A 23,044-nucleotide genomic window follows, 5' to 3' on the forward strand; every position below is an offset into this window, starting at 1 on the left:
CTATTATAAATCTCTTTACCATAAATATAAAATATAAAATATTTTTGTATATATCTCAAAAATTAAGATTTGAATGGTGAATTGTATTTTAAATAAATTTCTATCTTTTTTGTCTTTCAATTTTAAATTAAAATATATATATCGTAACAAAATATGCTGTATATTATGCGCTTTTATTATTTTTCTCTGTTTTATATTAATTTCATATTTATATTTATGTAAACAATATCAATTTTTTTTTGTTTACTTAATATTTTTTATAAAAATTTCATATATAACATTTAATATATACAACACGCATTTTTAATAAGTATTATTTATAATATATAATATTTTAATTGTAATTAGTCAATATATAAATCTCTTTTAATATCTTTTTTGATTTTATATAATATTATTATTTAAATATAATACGTATCATAGAATATAATTTAATTCCAAAAATTTTGAAATTTTATGAAATTTATATATTGAATTATGTTCTTTTTTACTAACAATATTATATTTCGATATTAGATTACTCGTATAGACGAAGAATGCATCAATTCTTTATTAACTTTGGAATATTTGAGTTTACTAAGTCAAATAATACCAAATGAAAAAAGTACTGGGATTATTTATGGACAAGTACCTCATCATGATGTTAAACTATCAAAAAAATTTAACAAAAATATCAAGACTAACAATAGCATTGTTGAAGAATCATGTGAAGGTCTACCAACTATTGATGAAAGGATATATATGATGCATTTTTCTTTTGATACATTGAATATATTGCCAAAATGTCAACAAGCTGAACTTTTATTTTCAATGTTTGCTGATGGTAAAAATTTTATTTAGAATAATCACTGAAATTTCTTTATATTGTATTGTATATATTTATATATGTATGTATTAAATTTAGTTAAATATATTAAATTTATTTCAAGATACGATTGACAATGACAAAGAGAAAAGAAGTGCAAACAAGATACTAATGGACAATTTTTTAGAACATATGAAACAATTACACAATAAAGAACTTTTATTAACTTCAGCTGAATCACAAAGATTCACAAAAATGCTTCTTGATAGACGTAGAATTGGTGGTCCTGTTTTACCATTTTTTTCTCAAAAAGGTATTTACGTAAACTAAATTACGTAAAATTTTTCTTTACGTAATAATTTTCATATAAATACTTATTATTAAAATTTACGTTTTAATTTTAAAACTGTTCCCAGATAAACTTTCTTCGAATATTGATTCTAATGCTTATCCACGTTGGAAATGTTTTATCAAAGGAATTAGCACAACTCATGTAATTATCACTATTTTACCTGCATCAGAAAAAGACGTGCGTTTATTCATATCTCCTTCACACAATGAAGAACATTTAGAAAGCAATTTAGAACAAAATTGTGAATCTGTTATATTTAATATGGATTTATGCGAAAATACTATGTGCTCGAAAGTTTCCACAATGGACATTAATACAACTGATTGTTCACAAAATAATGAATCGAAATTACATGATCAGTGCATCGAAAACAATATCTCAAACACAGATGCACAAAAAAAATTTCATGATTCTGAAGAATCTCTCGTTATTCCAGTTTACATATATGATTGTTCGTTGGCTTTGTTAATTGATACATTGGTCGATAAATTAAAGATATCTCATAATAAGGACATTTATCAAAATCATACGTTCAGAGTTGGTCAACAAATCTGTAAAGATTTTGTTGAATTGAAATCTGATTATAATTCGAAACCTTCAACCCCAGAACCAAAGAGCGAAGATTCCGATAATACTTCAAGTGGTAAGTAAAAATATAGACAACATTGATTTGATAAAATATTATTTTTTCATACAATAACATTTAGTTAAAAAAAAAAAGATTTTTTATTGCTGATTTTTCACATATAATTATATTAGATGTTAATCAATAATTTTTATTGTACGTATTAAGTTATACATCTATTTGTTTAAATGTATTATAAGAATATTAAATACAAATAACTAATTTTTTATTGACTAATATTAAAAAACAAATAATTCATAAAACTAATATTATTTTATATAAGTAAGAATAATTTATTTAATTCAAAAATCTTAATCTTAATTTGAAAATTTGTGTGTATGAACATGAAAATTTCTTTAAAAAATTCATTCTCAAAGTTATTCTCATTTTTTTCTTGTTTTTGAATACAATTTTGATATTTTTTGATATGGTGATAGAATATTAAAATATTTAAAATACTTTATACATTATATATATTTAAAGTACTTTACTTTATTTCATATAAAGTTATATTAGAAGTTATTACAAAGTTATATTTAAAAAAAAAAATAGACGAAATATTTAAAAATCTTTAAAATTCATTCTCAAAATGAAATCTTGTTAAAAAAATATGTATATAATAATTTCGATATTCGTATCTTAAAATAATTATAATGTACAGAGTGTTAATATATTCGTGGCCAAAACAAACATAAAAATTAATATATAAGTTAATATAAATTGATTAAAACTTAATTTATTAAGTTATATGTAATTGAAATTTTTAGATGAAATTAGACGAAAAAAAAGTGAAACCTTCATTTCATTACCGTTACACTTCGCTTCATTTAATGCAAAGTAAAATTGCTTATAATTTAATAAAGCTTCAATCGATATTTTTATGCTATGCTATACTAATTTTTATATTTATTTTGGCTTTTAGAATCAATTTTCCAAATATGAATACATAAGAATATTAATATTATATATATATATTATTTAGTATTTCAAAAATTTAACTTTAATATAAAAATTTAATTCTATATTTTTTATCATTAATAATTTTATTTACAATGAGATAAATTCGAATATTAAGTATTTCGAATATTTTCGAGTATGTCGAATTTTTTTGATGTTTTTAAACAATTTTTCATTAAGACAATTTTATACAAAATAAACAAAAATCAAATGAAACATCTGATGAATATAATAAATGTTATTAAAAATATATTATAAAAAAACTCTTTTTCTGAAATATGAATAATGCTTACAATTGATTCAATTAAGAATTATTTGTTATTAATCATGTGATAAAGCATCATAATAAAATATTTCTTCGAAATTTATCAAATAAGAAACAAAAATTTATTAATCTTCATTTTTTATTCGCTAATCTAATATATATCTGTCTAAATTAAAATATTCCATTTTATTTTTCATTTTTCGAAATGAATTGCAATATTTAAAATTTTATTTATTTTTTAAAATTAAAGAGCTTATATGAATCTTAGAGATTTAATTTATTTAATTTATTTAATTAATTTATTTATTTAAAAAAGGATAATAAAAAATATATATATAATTCAAATATCCTAGAAATATTATTTTATGTTTCAAAATGCATAGAACATTTTAAAAAGAGATAGAATGTTAATATACATAATAGATGTAAATATTTATTAATTTGATATAAATAATTAAAAATGATAATTATTTTTATAATAGATCAACGAAGCCTTATGGAGCATTGTAAGTTATTAAGTTTGGCTCACTGTCATTGTTATGTGGTCGCAGTTTATAAATCATTGGTGTTGCAACAATCTCTTACATATGATGATATGGAAGCAGCAGTAGAACAATGCGAAGAAACTTTAATTGAGATTAATATAACAAATTATTTGCGATCTGTATGTAGGCATTTAAGCAAATTGTCGGACAAAAACTTATTAGACGAAATAAATTCTTTGGCATGTGATGAAGTTATACCATTGCATAATTTAATCAAGGAAAAGTTTGAAAAGATAATTACAGTTGCCTTTAGACCTGTACCGGCACATCCAGAATTTTATTTTTGTTGGCCATCTTGGTCAGAGAATGAAACGGTTTGTTTTTAATATATCTATTATTCAATTGATAAAATAAATATAAATTTAATAAATAAACAAATTATATTTTTATAGGATATTGCAGAATTTCAAAAATCGGATAGTGATGATGAAATACAAAATCTTATGTTTCATTCAATAAATATTGATACATCACGAAATTTTAATAGAAAAGGTAAATTTAAAGTAATATTTTAGAAAAATTCAAATAAAAATGAGTTTTAACCATCATAAAATTACTATAATCTATCTAATTATCTAATAGATATCTAATTATTTTATTCGAAAAATAAATAAATACAAATATACAATATTTTTTTCATTAAATAATGCAAATTTTTTCTTAATAATAAGAATAGTAATTTAATGAACTTATAATGTAAAAAAATATTTTCTTAGTATAATTTTTAACATATCTAATAAAAAATATAATATATGTATAATAATGCACTATATACATTTAGAAAATACAACATGGCCAGTCAGAAATATCAACAACATTTCGAAAATTTCAAGGCATGACTCCGTGGAATCTGTTAATAGTGATTTACAACAAAAAACTATTTACGAAAGAGACCAACCTTTGTTTCTGCAGTTAAGTTGCTCTATTCGATTTCAAACTAGATCTGGTTTTAGCAGTATTCCCGTAAAATCTTTACCAACATGTTTTATGGAAATTGTACAAAAGATGGAAGATTATAAAGAAGAAAATATAGCTAATTTAAGTCTACCTGATTTAAAAATTACTTTGGATATCATATGCCTAAATCTTCCAAGAGAAGTATTGGAAATAAATTTAGAACGATATTCTGGTTTAAGAGCAACATCTTTTTGTAGTGGTTCACCTATAGGTAGTTTGCGAACAGAAAGTGGATGTAGTTTAGAAAATAATGCTAGAAATGAATCATTTCAAGAAAAAATGTCGCATTTACCTTTGAGTCAACATAATGCTATAACCAATTTAAAAGATGAAATTGAATGGCTTTTACAAGATGAAACTACAACTGCACTCCTAGATCATCCTTTTATAAATGAGAATATTTTAAATTTCGTTGCAAATCATGTTTCGGAATCAACAGACAGATTTAGCTGTAAAGTAGAAAAAGTTCCTTTATATTTTGTATTTTCATCAGACGATAGTAAACCTAAATTTATAAGTGAATTAAAAAAACTTCAAATTGATAAATATTGTATTCGTCAAGAAGGAAATTTATTTTATTTCATAAAGGACATGGAACAGGTATCGACTGATATCGTTTCTGAACAATTTAGGAATGGAAGAAAAGAATCAAAAATAAAAGATAGTATGTATTTTTTATAAAAAAACAATTTTTACGACATAACTAATAATAATTAAAATGAATAATTATAACTTATAAAACTTATAAATTTTAATATTTTTTAGATAGTGTAATAGAAAACCTAGAAATAGAAAAGTTACAAGAAAACATAAACAATTGTACAAAAAATAATCTCAATACAGAATTTAAATCCAAAGAATCTTATTCTAATAATTTAACACATGAGAGAGAAAACACTGAGAATGAATGTAAAAGGAATATTATATCTGAAAATAAATTTCAATGGTTAATAGATCTTGATAACCGTAAAAGTGCTCTACCTAATTTTTGGTTAATTTTAAATGTTGAAAATGATTATGTAAATGTGTACTTTCATTGTAGGTAAGTACTAATCATTAATTAAATAATAAATCTTAATATTTTTTAATATATTTTAAGATGCACTAATTGTTTAAATTTTATTTATATTATTTAATTGTTTAATTTTATAGTATTGCAATTTAAACATCCCATCTTATATTTTATTAAAAATTTAAAAAATATATATCATAAATAATGTATATTTTGCAAATATAAAACTTTTTTTGATAATAAAATTTAATTTATTGAAACTTATAGATTCTGATATTCAATTTAAAAAATTGCTAAAATTATTCTAAATTATTATTTATATTTATATATAATATAAATTATATACAATATATTTTATATAAAATTATTACTTATTCTTTTCTTTTATTATTGATAAAACTTAAGCGTTAAAGCATCTTAAAAAATATATTGCATATTTTATCATATATTAAAATTATCATTGTTCCATAGATTTTTAGAAATAATATCGCCAGAAGTAAATAGTTATTGGCATACTCAAAAAATGTTAGTTTCTCAAATAAAAAGTATTTGTCGTCGAGTGAATCAATATTTACTTCTACAAAATCTTCACAAAACAAGCAAATGTTCAGAACTTTTAGAAACAGAATCAAATGAAGATTATAATTGGAAATCAGAGACGATAAATGAATTTAGCAATGTTGTACAAAATAGAGATTCAACGCAAAATTTTACACCGGGAATGTTTCGATGTCGTGTTGTCTGGAAATTTACCTTTCAGCTGCACCCTCGATTAAAAACTGGTCCAGGGAGATCAGGACTTTCTCGTGGTATAAAAGCTCTACACGGAGTACTTAATAGATTTGCTGTTAGTAATAGAAATAACATGTTTGTATATCAAGAGAATAATAAAAATGTGTTTTACTTAAGATTACATGAACAAATTAGCGATGGAAAAACTTTACAAAATAAATTATCGGAAAGCGATGAACAACTTGTTGTTTCTCGAAGCAATAGTGTAGTTTCATTATCACAAGTTAAGTTAAATGATAATTCCACATCAAATGACACAAGGCCTAGAGTTCGATCTTTTAGTGAGAAAGAATCAAATGTTTTAAATAAAACTGAAGATTCAATCATCTTAATGGTACATGGAATCTCTGACGCGGGACCGGAAGTTAAACGTGATTTGGTACAAGTTTTGCAAAATCGTTTAGATGACGCAGTTTTAGAAGTTTTATCTATCATGTTAGCAAGAAATCCAATGTGTAAATTAACACCTGCTGATGTGCATTTTATTCAGCCACCAAAGCCTCCAGAGTCTATTATACGGTTAAATGTACAAAAACATTGTTTATTATATATAACTGCTTTAGAATTTTATTTGCGTCAAAATATTCTTCAGTTTTTATATATACCAAAATATACCGATAACAGAGTAGAATATCATTTTCAAGATTATTCACAACTCGAAGGATCTATTAAAAGAATTTCTGAATCAGACATTTTTCTGTATAATCAAAGTCATTCTACTGGAAGTAAAGGTATTGCTTGTATTGCTTTAGCAATTACAGGAGAATATGTTGATTCTACTAAATTAAACGAATTTTCAAAAATTAATTTTCCTGAAACAATAAATATAGAAGATTTTAAAAGTATTGTATCAACATCAATTCATGATAAAAATTCTACAGAATTATTACCTTTAATCGAATTTAAAATTTGGAAACAAGGTCGAGTTAATCTTGAATCTTTATTACAAAAAAAATTATGTTCTGCAGTTAAACATGCAATTTGGGATTTAGTTACGGAATATAAATTTTTATCAACATCTTTAACAGAACCATTTACAAAAAATATTCAAGAGACATATATTGAAACTAAAGAAAATCAAACTTCAATGAAAATTGAACCAAAAATAACACACGATGTAATAATTGATCAATTTGAAACAGGTGAAGATGGAAAATTACATAGTATTTATTGCGTAACATTATCGCAATGGTTTCAATTTGCTTTAGAAATTGGAGTTCCATCGGTAAAAAAGCATGAAATAATTCTTAATCACAGACATCCCATATCTACAATTATTACAGAATTGGAGACTCTCATACAAAGTCAAGCACCAGATACTTCTAGTAGAGCTTTTGTCTTAAAAGATAGACAACCATTCATTGAAAAACGTATCTTAAATGAAGAATTATTAACTACATTAAAAAAAAATAAATATCCTGTGTTAGAAAGCGAAGAAAAATCAAATTTACCTCTTTATATACCATGTGATTTTAATAAGGATGTACAAGGAACTTATACTAAATGTATTTTAATAGCTAGAAATTTTCATCAATGGAAAGCTTCAATTAGTAAAACAGTACAATCAGAATTACTTATTCCGAAAGGTAATTATTTTTTCATGTATAAAACTTATTTAAAAATTAAAAGTTTGAAAATTAAATATATAAATAAATTTGATAAAATATAGAAATTATTTTGTATTATAATACAAATAGATTTTTTTATTTACCATACAAACATCATTTCTTCATTTAAAAGAAAACTGATTTTTTGTCTGCTTTTTTTGATAAAATAATATTATTTTTTAAACATTGCATAAGATATACAGACATTTTTTTATATTTGTATGATTATTTAATTTTTATAATCAATAATATAAAAATAATTAAGTCATTTTTTAAATTATTTTTTAGAAATTTGAACGATTGAAACTAAAGAAAATGAAAAATAAGCATTATAAATCATAGAGCATATATATATATATATATATAATAATAATAATAATATTATAATATAATAAAATTATAAAATTTTAAAATATATCACAATTAATATTTATTATTATATTATATATTTTTTTCTTTTTTTTGAAATTTCATTAATTTATGTTTTTTAAAATTTGATATATTATAATACAAAATCAATATAATTAAATATAATAATATCATCCGCGAACTTTAATATTTTATTTTTGATGATAGTTTAAATATTGGCTATATAAAATATATTACATAAATATATTATATACATATATATTTATATGTATTCATTATATTTGATTGATTTCAGAATGTTTTATCTTTAATTTTTCCAACTTATTCTATTATTTAAATTAAATAATTAGATTGCATATTTGTCTAAAACATATTTCAATTGTTTATGAAAACTTTTTTGAAATATTTTTTGTTTTCTCTATATAAAAAGTCTTCTTTTTCATTGTAATTAATATTTTATTAACAAATCTACAACTTTATTTTATAACGAATCATTTGTTTTTGATCGAAATTAATATATTAATTTTCCTTTTTTAAGTATAGATTTAAAATAATTAAAAACTAATATATTAATATTAATTTTCTTTTTTTTAAAATATAGATTTAAGATAATTATATATTATTTCCACTAATTTTCTGAAAATAATAAAATTACATTCGTTTGTAAAATGTAGTTTTATCCAGATTTTTACGGATTTAGGAAACATTCTAATTCTATATAGAAAATTATTGTATTCTATTGTGTTCTAGAACTATATTGAATATTATTTTAATTAATTATATTAATTATGATAATTGTTTTTAGAATTTCTTACTAATAAAATTAATATTAAAAGACTTATTGTTTTTTAATTTTTTTATAATTTAGATTTCTTTGATGATCACATTAAATACATAATTAGGTATTTTTGATTTCTATTATTATTTTGTTTTTTTTTTAATTTTTTAAAATTCTATCTGTATTTTTGTTTTTGTATTTTTTTTTATTTTGTCGAAAAAACTATCTAATCTATTTATTAGATTAAAAATAATAATTACTCAAATTACATCTTGTAGAATTTTTTCTCTTTATTTTGTTCACATTATTTTAAACTACTAATTTTTTAAATTATTTTCAACTATATATTATTTGATATTATTATTATTATTATTATCATTATCATTATCATTATCATTATCATTATCATTATCATTATCATTATCATTATCATTATCATTATCATTATCATTATCATTATCATTATCATTATCATTATCATTATCATTGTTATCATTATCATTATCATTATCGTTATCATTATATATTATCATATATATTATTAATTTTAATATTTTTCTCAAATATTTTCATATGCGAACATAAATGTACGATATGAAATAAATTTTTTATACTTGCTTATTATAAATTTTATTATGAATATTCTGTTTCATAATAATGAAAATAGTTCTTTTTCTTGTTGTTTTTTATTTTACCTTTATTAGAAATATTCTTATTATTATTTTCAGATTGTAATTTTAAGTTGTAGTCACTCTGTATCGTGTTTAATCATATTATTTATTTATTTTTTTATTTCATAATTTTTATCAGATTAACAATAATTTTTATAAAACTGAAAATGCATGTAAATAATTAACTTAATAATAAATATAATAAATCTGCATAATAAATCAATTAGAGATATCTGGATTTATATATTTTTATTAGAAATAATGATTAGATTAGATGAAGATTAATGATATAGATTATCATTTGTATTTTATTTGCAATATATTCGTATTAACATATTATCATCATAAATGAATAAGATTTTCATACAATGATCAAGATTCTAACAATTGAGACTCTTGTACGTTACCTATAGTATTATTTAATAATAAAATCGAAATAGAAGTATGATGTAAATAGAAGTTGATTTAATAGTACAAGATATAATTTGATTATTTGAATTTATTTTTTCAATAAATGAAGTATAAAAATTAAAATATCTTTCATAGTTATTACTATATTTTATTTTTATATTTTATTATTCTTTACTTCATGTATTTTTTTTATTCATTATTTTAACCATTATTTTATAATTATTACTTTTTTGAAAATGTGTGATTTTTCATTGTATTTAAATTTTTTACTATTTACTGTTTCTTTGATTATTAGCTTTGCATTTTTAAAATTATTTATTGTAATATTATTACATTTATTACAATTGGCAATTATTTTAAATATTTGATATTATAAATTTTTATCAAATATAATTTTTCATTAATTGTCTTAGTTAATACTCTTGTCAATAGTTGTATATATTTTGCAATGTTTTTCTTTAACTAAAAAGTATAAAAATACTTATTTATTAGTATTATATATTAATTATATATATATTAGTATTATATATTATATTATATATTAATTATAATATATAATATATATATATTATTATAAGTATTCGTTTGATTGTTTGAGATTGATTGTAACTGTATAATACCTTTAAAAATAATTATTTGTTACAGATCAAAAACTTTTACAAAAATTTAATCCTTTGATATTGGATAATACTAATTTCGTATCAAGACAACGAATATTACTCGCTGAAGTCCAAAGTGATAATGTAAGTAATAATATAAAATAAACAGGAAACATATATAATAGAATAAAAAATAATCAAAAATATTTTGTTTTTAAAAAAAATATATAAATTACATTTATATAGATAAAAATACATTTATATAAATATCATAAAAGATTTTTAAAAAATTATGCAGAAATTATTTATTGTATAAATTATATAAATTTAATGATGAAAAATTAAATTTTAAAAATTGAATTAAAAAATTATGCAGAAATTATTTATTATACAAATTAAATAAATTTAATGATGAATCAAAAATTAAATTTTAAAAATTGAATTTTTTATTTATTTTTATTAAAGTACACATATGATGAATTTCAAAAAATAATTTTTCTTGTATCCATACTTGGTTTATTCAACTTTAATTTTTCAATTATACAAATATTTTCACACTATCCATATAATTAAGTTGATCAATTTATTTAAAAAAATTATTTATTTATATAAAAAAGAGCAAAATTGACTTTCATATGTTTTCTATATTTTTAATATAGAGAATATATTTTTTATATATATATATATATATATTAAATATATATTATACATGAATCATTTTTAAAAATTAAACTGAATAAAATAAAAACGAAAATTACGAAAAACGAATTAATAAAAATTAATCATCATTATTCATTAATTTTTATTTAATAGATATTTCTTATTTTTTTCAAAATAAATTTTTGTGCATATTTAAATGAAATTCATTCTGATTTATTTTATAATTTTTAAAGAACAAAAATTAACATACAATTTCGTAATATAAACAAAGATTAAATGTATTATATGTAGATGTTTTTTTTTTCATTATTATTCATTATTATTATATTGTTATTTATAATCATTATATCATTAATTAATAATGATAGTATAAGTATAGTAATATATATTTGTGTATATGTAGTATATGTACGTATATAGTGTATATTATATAATAAAATAGTTAGTATTTGGTACAATTTGAAAAGAAATGATTTTATATCAAGAAATAAATCGAAAATATAGAATAAAATTTTTTTATATGGTGTTTTTTTTTAAGAAAATCGGTATTAAACATTCGCCGAATAGCATTTCGCTGTCTTGACCTAACATATCGCTAACATTAATTTATTAATAAATATCTTAGTCAAGATATAATTACATACACGTGCATTCGACAATTTTTTAAAGTCAATTTATTTTATTCAAAATGAAGTTTTATATAGAAAAATTTTATTTTATATTTTCTTTTTAATATATAGTTTATATTTTATTTTATTTTTTGATATAAAATTATCAGTTTTCCACTAATTACTGACATTCTGTATATTTATTTACACGATATACACATACACCACACACACACACACACACACACACACACACACACACACACACACACACATACATACATACTATATATATATATATATATATATATATATTTATGAATATGAAATGAAATTTTGATACATATGAAAATCATTATTCGCATTATTTGATCGAATTTATTTTTAAATAATAGTATAATTATGCAAATTATATTGAATATGAATACATATAAGTTTTTCAAAATTATTCATTTAATTGAATCAAAATAATAATCAATAAATTTATTATCTATTAAATAAATATATTTTAAATATAATTTATTAAGTGGTATAAAAATTATTATTAAAATAAAATTATATTTGTTAATAAATAAATACTTAAAATATATAGATCTATGAAATATATAGACATAGATATATCTCTATAGTTTATAAAATAATAAATAAATAAATAATTCTATTAAATTTAGCTTTGATTTAAATTCAAGATAGATTTGATTTAATATAAAAATAAATTAAGTCAGATTAAGTCATTTTAAGACGAGAATACAGGAAAAACAAAGGCAGGCTTTTCTATCTATTGAAATTCTAAATAAATATTAAATAATAACCAATTATTACAATATATAATAATTTTATTGCAAATTGGCTTTTCTCTCGTATATCACATTTTTAGTAATTAATAATTTTTAAACAATAAAGTAATTAAAACTTCTTAGAGATTTTTTAAGAAAATGTTTTTGACTATATATGATAAAGTAATAACATATGACAATATATGATCAAAATTATTATATTTCCTTTATAGTGAATAGAATAAAATCTTCGTTATAGGATATAATTGAAAAATAAAATATTTTATTTAGAAAATGAAACAAAATAAATAGATTTTATTTATAAATAATTTTATACATATAATATAAAATTAAAAAACAATATTAATCAATTCTTTTTTTTAATAAATTAAAAAAATCAATGTTATGGATTCAAGACATTTTTGGATTATTTAATTATATAACTTTTTCTAAGTATGAATTCTACAGTTCATATCATCTGAACACTTAAAACTGTAAATGCTTTGAAATGAGATTATATCTTCGTTATTGTTGTCATTGTTTAAGAAATACATTTTATATTACAAAAAAAAATGGATGAAACAAAGGAAATAAATATTTTATATATTTAAATATTATAAAGAAAATGTTATTTGTATAATAAAACGTTCACATAACGAAATGTTCATATGAGAAAACATTTATAATAAATATTTATATGAAAAATTACTATTAAAATTACTATAAAATGAGACATTTAAAATTTAATAATAATATTATAATAATTAATATATTTTTAATATAAATGAATAATAATTAATATAATATAAAACGAATTATTTATTAAAGATACAAGAATAAATGACTTGGATAAAAAAATGAAAAAATTGAAATTCGGAATTAGATCCAATATTTATTTTATTTATTTTATTTTACCATTATTTATTTTATTCATTATAGACTCATTATAAAATGAAACTTATATATATATATAAGTTATATATATATATAATAAACTTATATATATTTATAATAAACTTATATATATTTATAAGTATATATATATATATTGTTATTAAAAAAAATATTATATTATAATATTATATTATTTTATATTATATATTTTGATATTTATTTAAGACTGTTTATTAATATTTTTTAATATAATTTCATAACTTTTTTTTCAAAAGTTACTATTATCACTATTTGTTTTATCTTATTTTAATTTAGAAAATATAAAAAATGCATGAATTTTTAAAAATTTTAAATATTTATGCATAATATTATTCATATATTCATATGAAATTTTTTATAATTATAGTAGGATTCCAATTAATCAGTTTAACTATGAAACAATATGTCTGGATGAATCGTTTATTGGATAATCAAAAACTGGGATAAAATAATTAAAAATATTTTTTTGTATAAATTATTTTTTTCTGCAATTTATTTTTATATTTTGAATATTTATTTATAATTAAACTTAATATATAATTTAATTATAATGATCATCTAACAATTACTAATCTCAAAAAATGAAAAAAAATCTAATAGGAATAAAATAATTATACAAATAAAAGTTTAAAAGGATGTGAATACATTTAAGAATAAAACTTTCAAAAATTATTCTTGAAAATTATATTTGTTAATGAATATTGCATTAAAAATAAAAATTATTATCACTTTATTCTAACAAAAAATATTTCCCGAATAATTTTCAAAAAGTTTTTAAAATGTATTCATATTATTAATATGTTGATAAAACAAAAGACAAAATAAATCGAGATTCGTGATAACCAATAATACTATAGATGACTGAAATTCTGGATGATCGCAAATTAAATTTAATCAAAATTCTATTATATTTACTTAATTATTTTATTTATAATATATATTTTTATTATTTATAATTATTCTGAGATATGCCAGATTAGAACAAAAAGAATTAATTTTATATTTTTATTTTAAACAATTCAAAAATTTCTTGTGATATGTATATATGTGTATCCTAAGATTTCATTAAACTGCACATAATTTTAATCCATTAATATTTATTTAAAATATGAAATTATAATAATGATATTTTTTGCAAAATTTCATTAAAAAGATCTTAATAGATTTAAAAATAATTATGTTATATGTTTATTATTAAAAAAAAATATACTTGTTTGAGGACATTTTATTTGAAAGACATATATATTTAATTTTGTACATAATTTTCAAAATTATTTTTCAAATAGTTAATATTAATCAATACGTCCGTTTTTGGTCTTTAATATTGTACTATTTATAATAAAACAATGAATATATTTATTAATAAAGATTTCAATAAAATATATATATGATATTTATTTAAAATATATACATATATCAAGGATTAGAAATTTTATATATTGTTAAAATAATAATTGGAAAAATAATTTAAAAATCTGGAAATTTCATTGATGATAATAACAGATATAACATATATAAAATATTAGATATATTTCTTTAAATATAGCGAATATTAAATTGGCAATCTATATATGTTTGTATCGATATCTTGTTTAAAATCGCATATATATATATTATATTAACACTATATATAATATATTAAATCAGATTTTGTAATTACAAATCCATCATATTGATAGAATAAATAAAATAAAAAATAAATAAATAAAAAATCAATTCTTTTTTTTTTTCATTAATTTAAAATAAAATTTTATTCTAGATTACTCTTTACATGTATAATTGGTCGAAAGAGAAGTCTGAAAAATTAATAAAACAAGCCACGAATTTGGGTACATGGCTTTCATCAAGGTCAAATTTTTTTACAAATGTAATAATGCAAAAATTAGGAATATTTTATCATCGACCAAGTTTTTCAAGAGAACATGCTAATTCACAATATCTTCAAATTATGGATATGGAAAGTCTTACAAAATTTTCTGCTGTATCATATAATGATGGGAAAGATTGGTCGAAATTGAATACTAGATCACAAAACATAAAGCATAATCAGTTTTCGTGGAACGAAGTAATTGGTCAAACAATGCGTGATGTAAAACCTAATAACATTTTTCATAGCAGTATAGATCCAACAGTGAAGGCAGTTTGCGATTTGCAAGACTTACGATCTCGCGAAAAAAAAATAAAAGGTAAATAAAAAATGAAATTTGATTTTATATTATTTATTATATTATTATTTTTCATTTTGATTCTCTTCATTTAGAAATAGTATTTAATTGAAATTAATTGATATTAGTTTAGTAATTTAAAATATAACAAATTTTATAGAGTAGAGATGACAAATTGATAGTTAGTTATGATTTGTTTTTGTAAACAAAGTTGCCGGATGAAAACGCTCTTTATCATTAAAACCGCTCAATTTTTTCGGCGAATTTTTACATGAAATATAATGCTTAATTAAATCTAATCACATTATCACAATAAATAGTAATAAAAATAAAAATAATGTGACTTTTAGAGAAGTAATCTATTACTTCGATTTTGCAACCTTGATTTTAAATCTAATATACTAAAATTTGTCTCCTTTATATATGTTGTACATATATTATACATTGTATAATAAGGAAACAAAAATTGTTTTAATAAATTATTGTATTGTACTATTATTTCTCTTGTTTATACTCTTGATTCATTTATTTATTTGTCTTTATTAATTTTAAAATTGTATTATGTAATAGAATATATTTTTTTTTATGTAAAAAAGAAATAATTAATTAAATAGATTTAATTTCTATTGGGAAAAATCGTCATCTTTGTAATCTATAATAAACTATAATAAAATGTGATAGTGATAATTTAATATGATAAATTTTATAATATAAAAATTTATATATATTTTATATATTTATTTAATTATATTTTATATATAAAAATTATACTCATAATATTATTTCTCTTAATTTTCAGAAGATTTGAATAAATTATATACAATGTGGCAAAATCGTAGTGCTACCCCAAACATTCCAATTTCAATTACTGCTTTAAATACTTTCAAACAATATTCTCGTTTAATACATTTTTGTCACACGCCGTTATTATTTTTACCTTCATGGCGTTTACAATCTGCTGCTACAAGAGATCATTCCCTTACAACGCAATCAACTTTAAACGCAGAAATTAATATATATCAACAATTATCTCAGCAAATACAAAAAAGCCAAGATGACCAAACAGATATTATTAGATGGCATAAGGAATTATGCAGTTTAATGTTATCTGAATATAAGCAATATCTTCATTCATTAGGTTTTACTTCTGTACAAATAGAATCATCCGATAAAAGGTAAAATCATATTAAATTTTTAAATTATGATAATATTAATATAACATTTTTAATCTTTTTTACAAAAATTATAAATATATTTTTACTTTTAGAATAAAAAATTGTATAATATATGAATTGAACATGAAATATTGAATACATAATGAACAGATATTTCATCATTTTAAAATTCATTTTATTGAGAGATTTCATTCGTAGACGTAATAATTATATTTTTTTAGATATAATAATTATTAATTATTATTAATAATTTTAGACATATTTAGAAATTATTAATTAAATTTTTTAACAAACAAAAATAAAAAATAAAAAATGTTGAAATTTATTAGAAATTTATTTTCATTTTATCAATTATATAATTAATTGTTAATATTAATATTATATAATATAATTTCAAAAATATCCCAATATATATATATATATATAATATTATATTATAATAAATAGTACAATATCCTATATATATGTATATATATAAGATATGCAGAAAAATTGATTTTAAAAACAAAAACAATACTTAAAAATGTCAGTTGAGATTTATTTATTAAACTATAAATAATTTAAGTTTGCATTATATGAAATGAAATAATAACAGAATAGAATAACAGCAGTCATATAACGAAAACACAGCAGTTTCATTCTGTTCTAATCTTGCTTTGTCTAATGCAAACTGGAATTATATATAACTTAATAAATAAACTTTAATCGATATTTTTGCATATCAACTTTTGTGTTTTAACATTTAGAATCGATTTCAAATATGGAAGATTACTATACATCATATTAACACATTGTACAATTAATAATTTTTTAAATTTTCTTTTAATTTTAAAGGAATCAACATTTATATTCAGAATACGGCTTGTATTTATATATATAATACATATCATTTTATATATATAACTTATATAAGCTTATATTATATATAACTTATATATTATAAGCTTCGTGAATGATATGATATCAATAAATAATTTAAATTAAGAGGTTTTTCAAAGAGATTTTTTAAAAAATAATTTTTTAATGAAATTAAATTGTCTTAGAAAATTTTAATCTTTTCATATAAAAATAGTTTAAAACAATATGTAATAATATTTATTCTAGTTTCTTTTTGAAATTTTTTTTTAAATTTTTTGTATTTTTTTAATATTAATATTATATATATTAATATTATATAAAAATATTTTTATATTTATTATATATAAATTATAATATATAAATTAATTAATTATATCTAAAGTAATCAATGAATTTATTTCTTTTTAGGAACATTTAAAAAGAAGACAATTTAAATTTAAAAGATTAATTTTTATTTAAAATTTAAAAAGTAAATATATATATATATATGCAATTCTTAGATTTTTTAAATATAATTGTATAATTTTTTGTCAGAATTAACGTGCATGTAATATTTCCTTCTACTTTGATATATATTTCTCTTTTTGATAGAGAGAGAGAGAAAGGGAGGAAGGGAGAGAGGGGGAGAGAGAGAGAGAGAGAGAGAGAGAGAGAGAGAGAGAGAGAGAGAGAGAGAGAGAGAGAGAGAGAGAGAGAGAATTATAGAATATATAGTAGAATGTTATTCTATATATAAAAATTTATTCATCTATAATATTTTTCAGTTTTGAAGAACAAATTCAGCAACAATCTTATTATCTTAAAAAATCAATGCTTGGGGGAGTATTACTATTTGAAATTCATTTATCGCAACCTTTCTTTATTGTTAAATTACATATTATTGAATGCAGTCGACTACAGACAAAAGCAAGTAGTGCTCTAGTGAATCAAGTAAGTTACTTAATTTTTTATTTTTTTAAATATTCATATTCACTAAATTGAATATAATCATAAAATTTATTATAATTTATATTATAAATTATTTAAAAATTAATTCTATAAATAATTCTATATTTTATGTTTTTATATTTTAATTCATTATAATTATAATTTAATTAAAAATATTTTTTTTTATTTTTTGATATTTGAAAATTATTATATTAATTATTCTAAATTTGATATTTAATAATTAAGTTTTTGTTTATTTTTTTTTTTAATTAAAAAATAATACAATTTTATTTTGTTACAGTTTATGCTAAGTTTTGTGGATGCATGTGACAAAATCAAAATTAATATGCATCTACATTCATTTACATATGATTTTCATTTACGTTGTATCCATTCGTATATAGCTGGGACTGGACCTTGGTTAGTACAACAAGGTTATCATCTCATTCATTTTCTTGATGATTTTAACAAATATTATAGCAAAGCTCCAAATTATGCAAGAAATCTTATATACAGTGGTAAGTGGAATTATATCAAGTATGTGTACGTTTATTTTTTAATTATTTTAAATAAATTATTTGATTGAATATTAACAATTACAAAATGGAAAATAAGAAAATGCAAAAAAACAATATATTAAAATACTTTCAATAAAAACAATAATTTCACAAAGATTTGAAAACTAATATGTAATAGTGCATAGATATGTAATAGAAATAATATTTATGAAAATGAATATAATGTTTGATAATATATTTGTTTCATATAATGACTTTTATTAATATTGAGAATTGTTTCTATTTTTGATCTGTGTTATATTTTTTTAAATATTTTTTAATTCATATTTAGTGAATAATATATTTTATATTCTAAATCAATATATTTTATTGTTTAGCTATTATTTGATACTTTAATTGAATATATATATATATATATTTTTTTTTGTTTAGATGTAATAACTATTCGCAATTTAGCAATATCCGGTCGGAATTTATATTCTTATTTATTATCTCATGAAAAGATTTATAACATGCGTGTATTTATAATGAAAAATGATCTTGATGATTCTGAAGAAAGTGAATATGTTTTAGTAAGCTTAAAAAGTACTCCTTTAATTAGTTACTGTGACGCACAAGATACAAAATATGCTGATGATTTTGATGTTGTTCTTATTGTATCACATTTAGAACAATCTTCACAAATAGAAAAAACAGAAATTACTTTAAAATACTATTTAATGTTAACAAGCAAACGAGAATTATATCCAAAAAGAGAAGTAGAGAATAATAAATTAGGAAAGTTTCGTACAGTATATAGTATTGAAAAATCTACTAACACTTATACTGAGCCTGTTATGGATACTTTAAACGAATCTTCTTCAGTCCAAGATTGTAAACAAGATACAAGTGATAAAAAAAATGATACCAAATTGTACAGTGCTAATTTTGGTATGAATTGTAATAATACAGGTGCTCCAATACCTCCACCAGTACCCAATTCTCCATTAACACAAAATGTAAATCCTCCAAATGTCGCAGTTAATTCTCCATCTCCACACTTGATTCAAATACGAAAAGAATCAATTAATTATTTAGGTTATTATTCGTCACATGAACAGTTAATGCAAGAAACAATAATGTCTCAAGCAAATGCAGCTCGTATACATATAATGAATATGATAAAACGTGGAGCATTGGAATGTAGAACACATCTTCTTTGGAATAAATTATTAGAAGGTAAATCTGTAATGAATTATATTGAATTCTCTGAACTCTGTTCATTGGCTCATGTTGAGCCTTTATCGAACATGGATCCAAGATTGAAGCCATTTATTAACCAGCCAGTTTCTTGGTATCAAGCTTTATCAAAAGTTTTACAAAATAAATATCAAGAACATCATAAACAATTTAACACACCAGATGGAAATATTAGTCATCTGCTTATATTGCATCCAAATTTTTTTCAAGTTTTTATGATGTTGACTATAGATTTACATGCTTCACGAGGGGTTTGTATCATTTTTTATATTAATATTATTTATAAATGTTATACAGAATGATCATGAAATCATGACAAAAATAAATATTTTCCTATATTAATATAAATTCAAAAATATAAAATAAAAATTATTTATATGTATAAAAATTTAAATTACATTTATTAAATTAAATTTTATTAGTTTATACTTTTATAATATACCCAAGCAGTAGTTCTATACGAGAGAATCATATCTTATAAATTAATATTTAAAACAAATGAATTATTAAAATTTATCATTTTTTAAAATTATATTAAATTCTAATATAATTTAAACAGATTATGTTTAATAATTCTTAATAGTTTAAATTATATATATTTAATAATTTAGATTATATGTACTTAATGAAATATAAAATCCAATTTTTATAATTATATAAAAATATAATAATATATGTATAAAAAAATATAAAAAATATTTATTAATGAAATAATGATAATTTCTTGGAACTTTTATGATTGAAAGAATATATTTCTATTAATATGAAATATATGAATATATTTTTTTATATGAAATATCTTTAAATATTATAAATTATTTTATATAAAAAATTTATACTTTCAAAGTTATTTTTATTTATAAGATTAGGTAATTTATTTCATGATTGTCAAATAATAAACTTGATAAAAAATTTATTTTTTATTAAAAAAATGAAATATTAGAAATATACAAGCAAAGTAATAAGGAATAAGAAATCTTAAATATATATGCATGTAGAGATTTGAAGTTAGAAATTCTAAATTTTGTAACAGTTATTCAAAATATTTTTGATAAATTTTAGAATAGTTATCTATCCTAGCTTAAATAAATTATTATATTGAAATTAAAAATTATGTACAAATAATAAATTATTCTATTTAAAAATACATAATTTTATATTTGATAATTGATAGAAAATATTAAAACATTTTTTTTTATTTTCTTAATAACATTATATTTTTATATATTATATATATATTATAAATTTTGCACATATAGTATATAAAATCAAAAATACAAAAAATATAAAAATTCATATATTTAGTAATCATGGAAGTTTCAAAAAAGAAATATTCTATTTATTCAAAAAATGAATATATAATAACTTACATGATGTATTTTGTATATTATAAATATATTAGAAAAAATTTTATTGAAAAATTAAATTTATTATATTAAGTAACAAATTTATATGATTAAAATTTTTAATTGATTTTTATTTATTTTTTAGGATTTATACGCAGTTTATTGTAAATCAGAGGAAGCGATTAATGCTCCACGTTGTATAGAAGATACTTACAATTTAATAGAAGGTTTTGTAAATGCTTGTTGTTTCCACTTGTGGATGAGTCTTTATAATTAGTAACAATTATACATTCCAAAGAAATAATTTTATTTGTACTTATTATTTGTATATACTTGATAACTAACGTATATACAAAACTAATTATATTATTTAAAAAATTATGTATATTTTCATTGTTTGTTATATTGTACTATTTCATTACTGTAATTTTTATGAAAAATATATTTTTTCTAATTTAAAGAAATTTACATTTATATCTATTTTTTCTCTAAAAAAGTTTTTAAAATTAAGAAATTCAAAAAATCGTTATTTAAAATATAGTTTGATCAAATGAAAATAAACAGATAAATGTAGATAAAACTTAATTAATCAATTTTTTTTTAATATAAAATTTTATTTAGATCGAAAATGAAAGTAGACAAATCAATTCTAAAAAACCTAAATAAAATTAGAATTTGAAAAGAATATAATTTTTATATAAAATTCAGAGAGCAATAGAATCGAAAAATGTTTTATTCCTTTTATTATTTATTTATTTAATTTATTATTTTAAAAGTAATAAATTTTTATAGATAAATTTAATATAAAATCAAAGAATTATTAAATTTAAGAAAAAAAATTTTTTTTCTTTTACGAATATATGTAAATATGATAGATATTATATATTATAGTTTTCAATATAAATTTTATATTATAGTGTGATATATTGTTGTTTCATTAATATAGTATCAACTATAGTTTGAAGTTTTTTGTTATAAGTTAATATTGATAAAAATTAAAATTTTTAAAAAATATTTATATAAATCTTAGATAAAAATTTGTATTATAAATAAAAATTTATAAAAAGAAAATCATTTTTGTGTAATTTATAATA

The 23,044-nt window shown here is 19.0% G+C and overlaps 1 protein-coding gene across 2 annotated transcripts in view; it reads left to right on the forward strand.

The window, feature by feature from the left end:
- LOC100866592 (KICSTOR complex protein SZT2) overlaps positions 1–22,414 on the forward strand; it is a 93,326-nt gene extending 70,912 nt beyond the window's left edge. For both annotated transcript variants that reach the window (XM_086914576.1, XM_086914577.1), the window contains exons 12-26: positions 517–823; positions 930–1,118; positions 1,222–1,800; positions 3,487–3,863; positions 3,942–4,041; positions 4,331–5,170; positions 5,272–5,548; positions 5,990–7,896; positions 10,792–10,889; positions 15,482–15,908; positions 16,687–17,062; positions 18,685–18,850; positions 19,149–19,365; positions 19,798–20,855; positions 22,096–22,414. In XM_086914576.1, the coding sequence (XP_086770702.1) occupies positions 517–823; positions 930–1,118; positions 1,222–1,800; positions 3,487–3,863; positions 3,942–4,041; positions 4,331–5,170; positions 5,272–5,548; positions 5,990–7,896; positions 10,792–10,889; positions 15,482–15,908; positions 16,687–17,062; positions 18,685–18,850; positions 19,149–19,365; positions 19,798–20,855; positions 22,096–22,227 (7,050 nt within the window). In that variant the 3' untranslated portion in view covers positions 22,228–22,414. The remainder of the gene's footprint in view (positions 1–516; positions 824–929; positions 1,119–1,221; positions 1,801–3,486; positions 3,864–3,941; positions 4,042–4,330; positions 5,171–5,271; positions 5,549–5,989; positions 7,897–10,791; positions 10,890–15,481; positions 15,909–16,686; positions 17,063–18,684; positions 18,851–19,148; positions 19,366–19,797; positions 20,856–22,095) is intronic.
- Positions 22,415–23,044: the final 630 nt, after the last annotated feature.

The sequence above is a fragment of the Apis florea genome, unplaced genomic scaffold (genome assembly GCF_048593485.1).
Source record: "Apis florea isolate Af1SG1 unplaced genomic scaffold, ASM4859348v1 contig_3696_pilon, whole genome shotgun sequence".
NCBI classification, from domain to species: domain Eukaryota; kingdom Metazoa; phylum Arthropoda; class Insecta; order Hymenoptera; family Apidae; genus Apis; species Apis florea.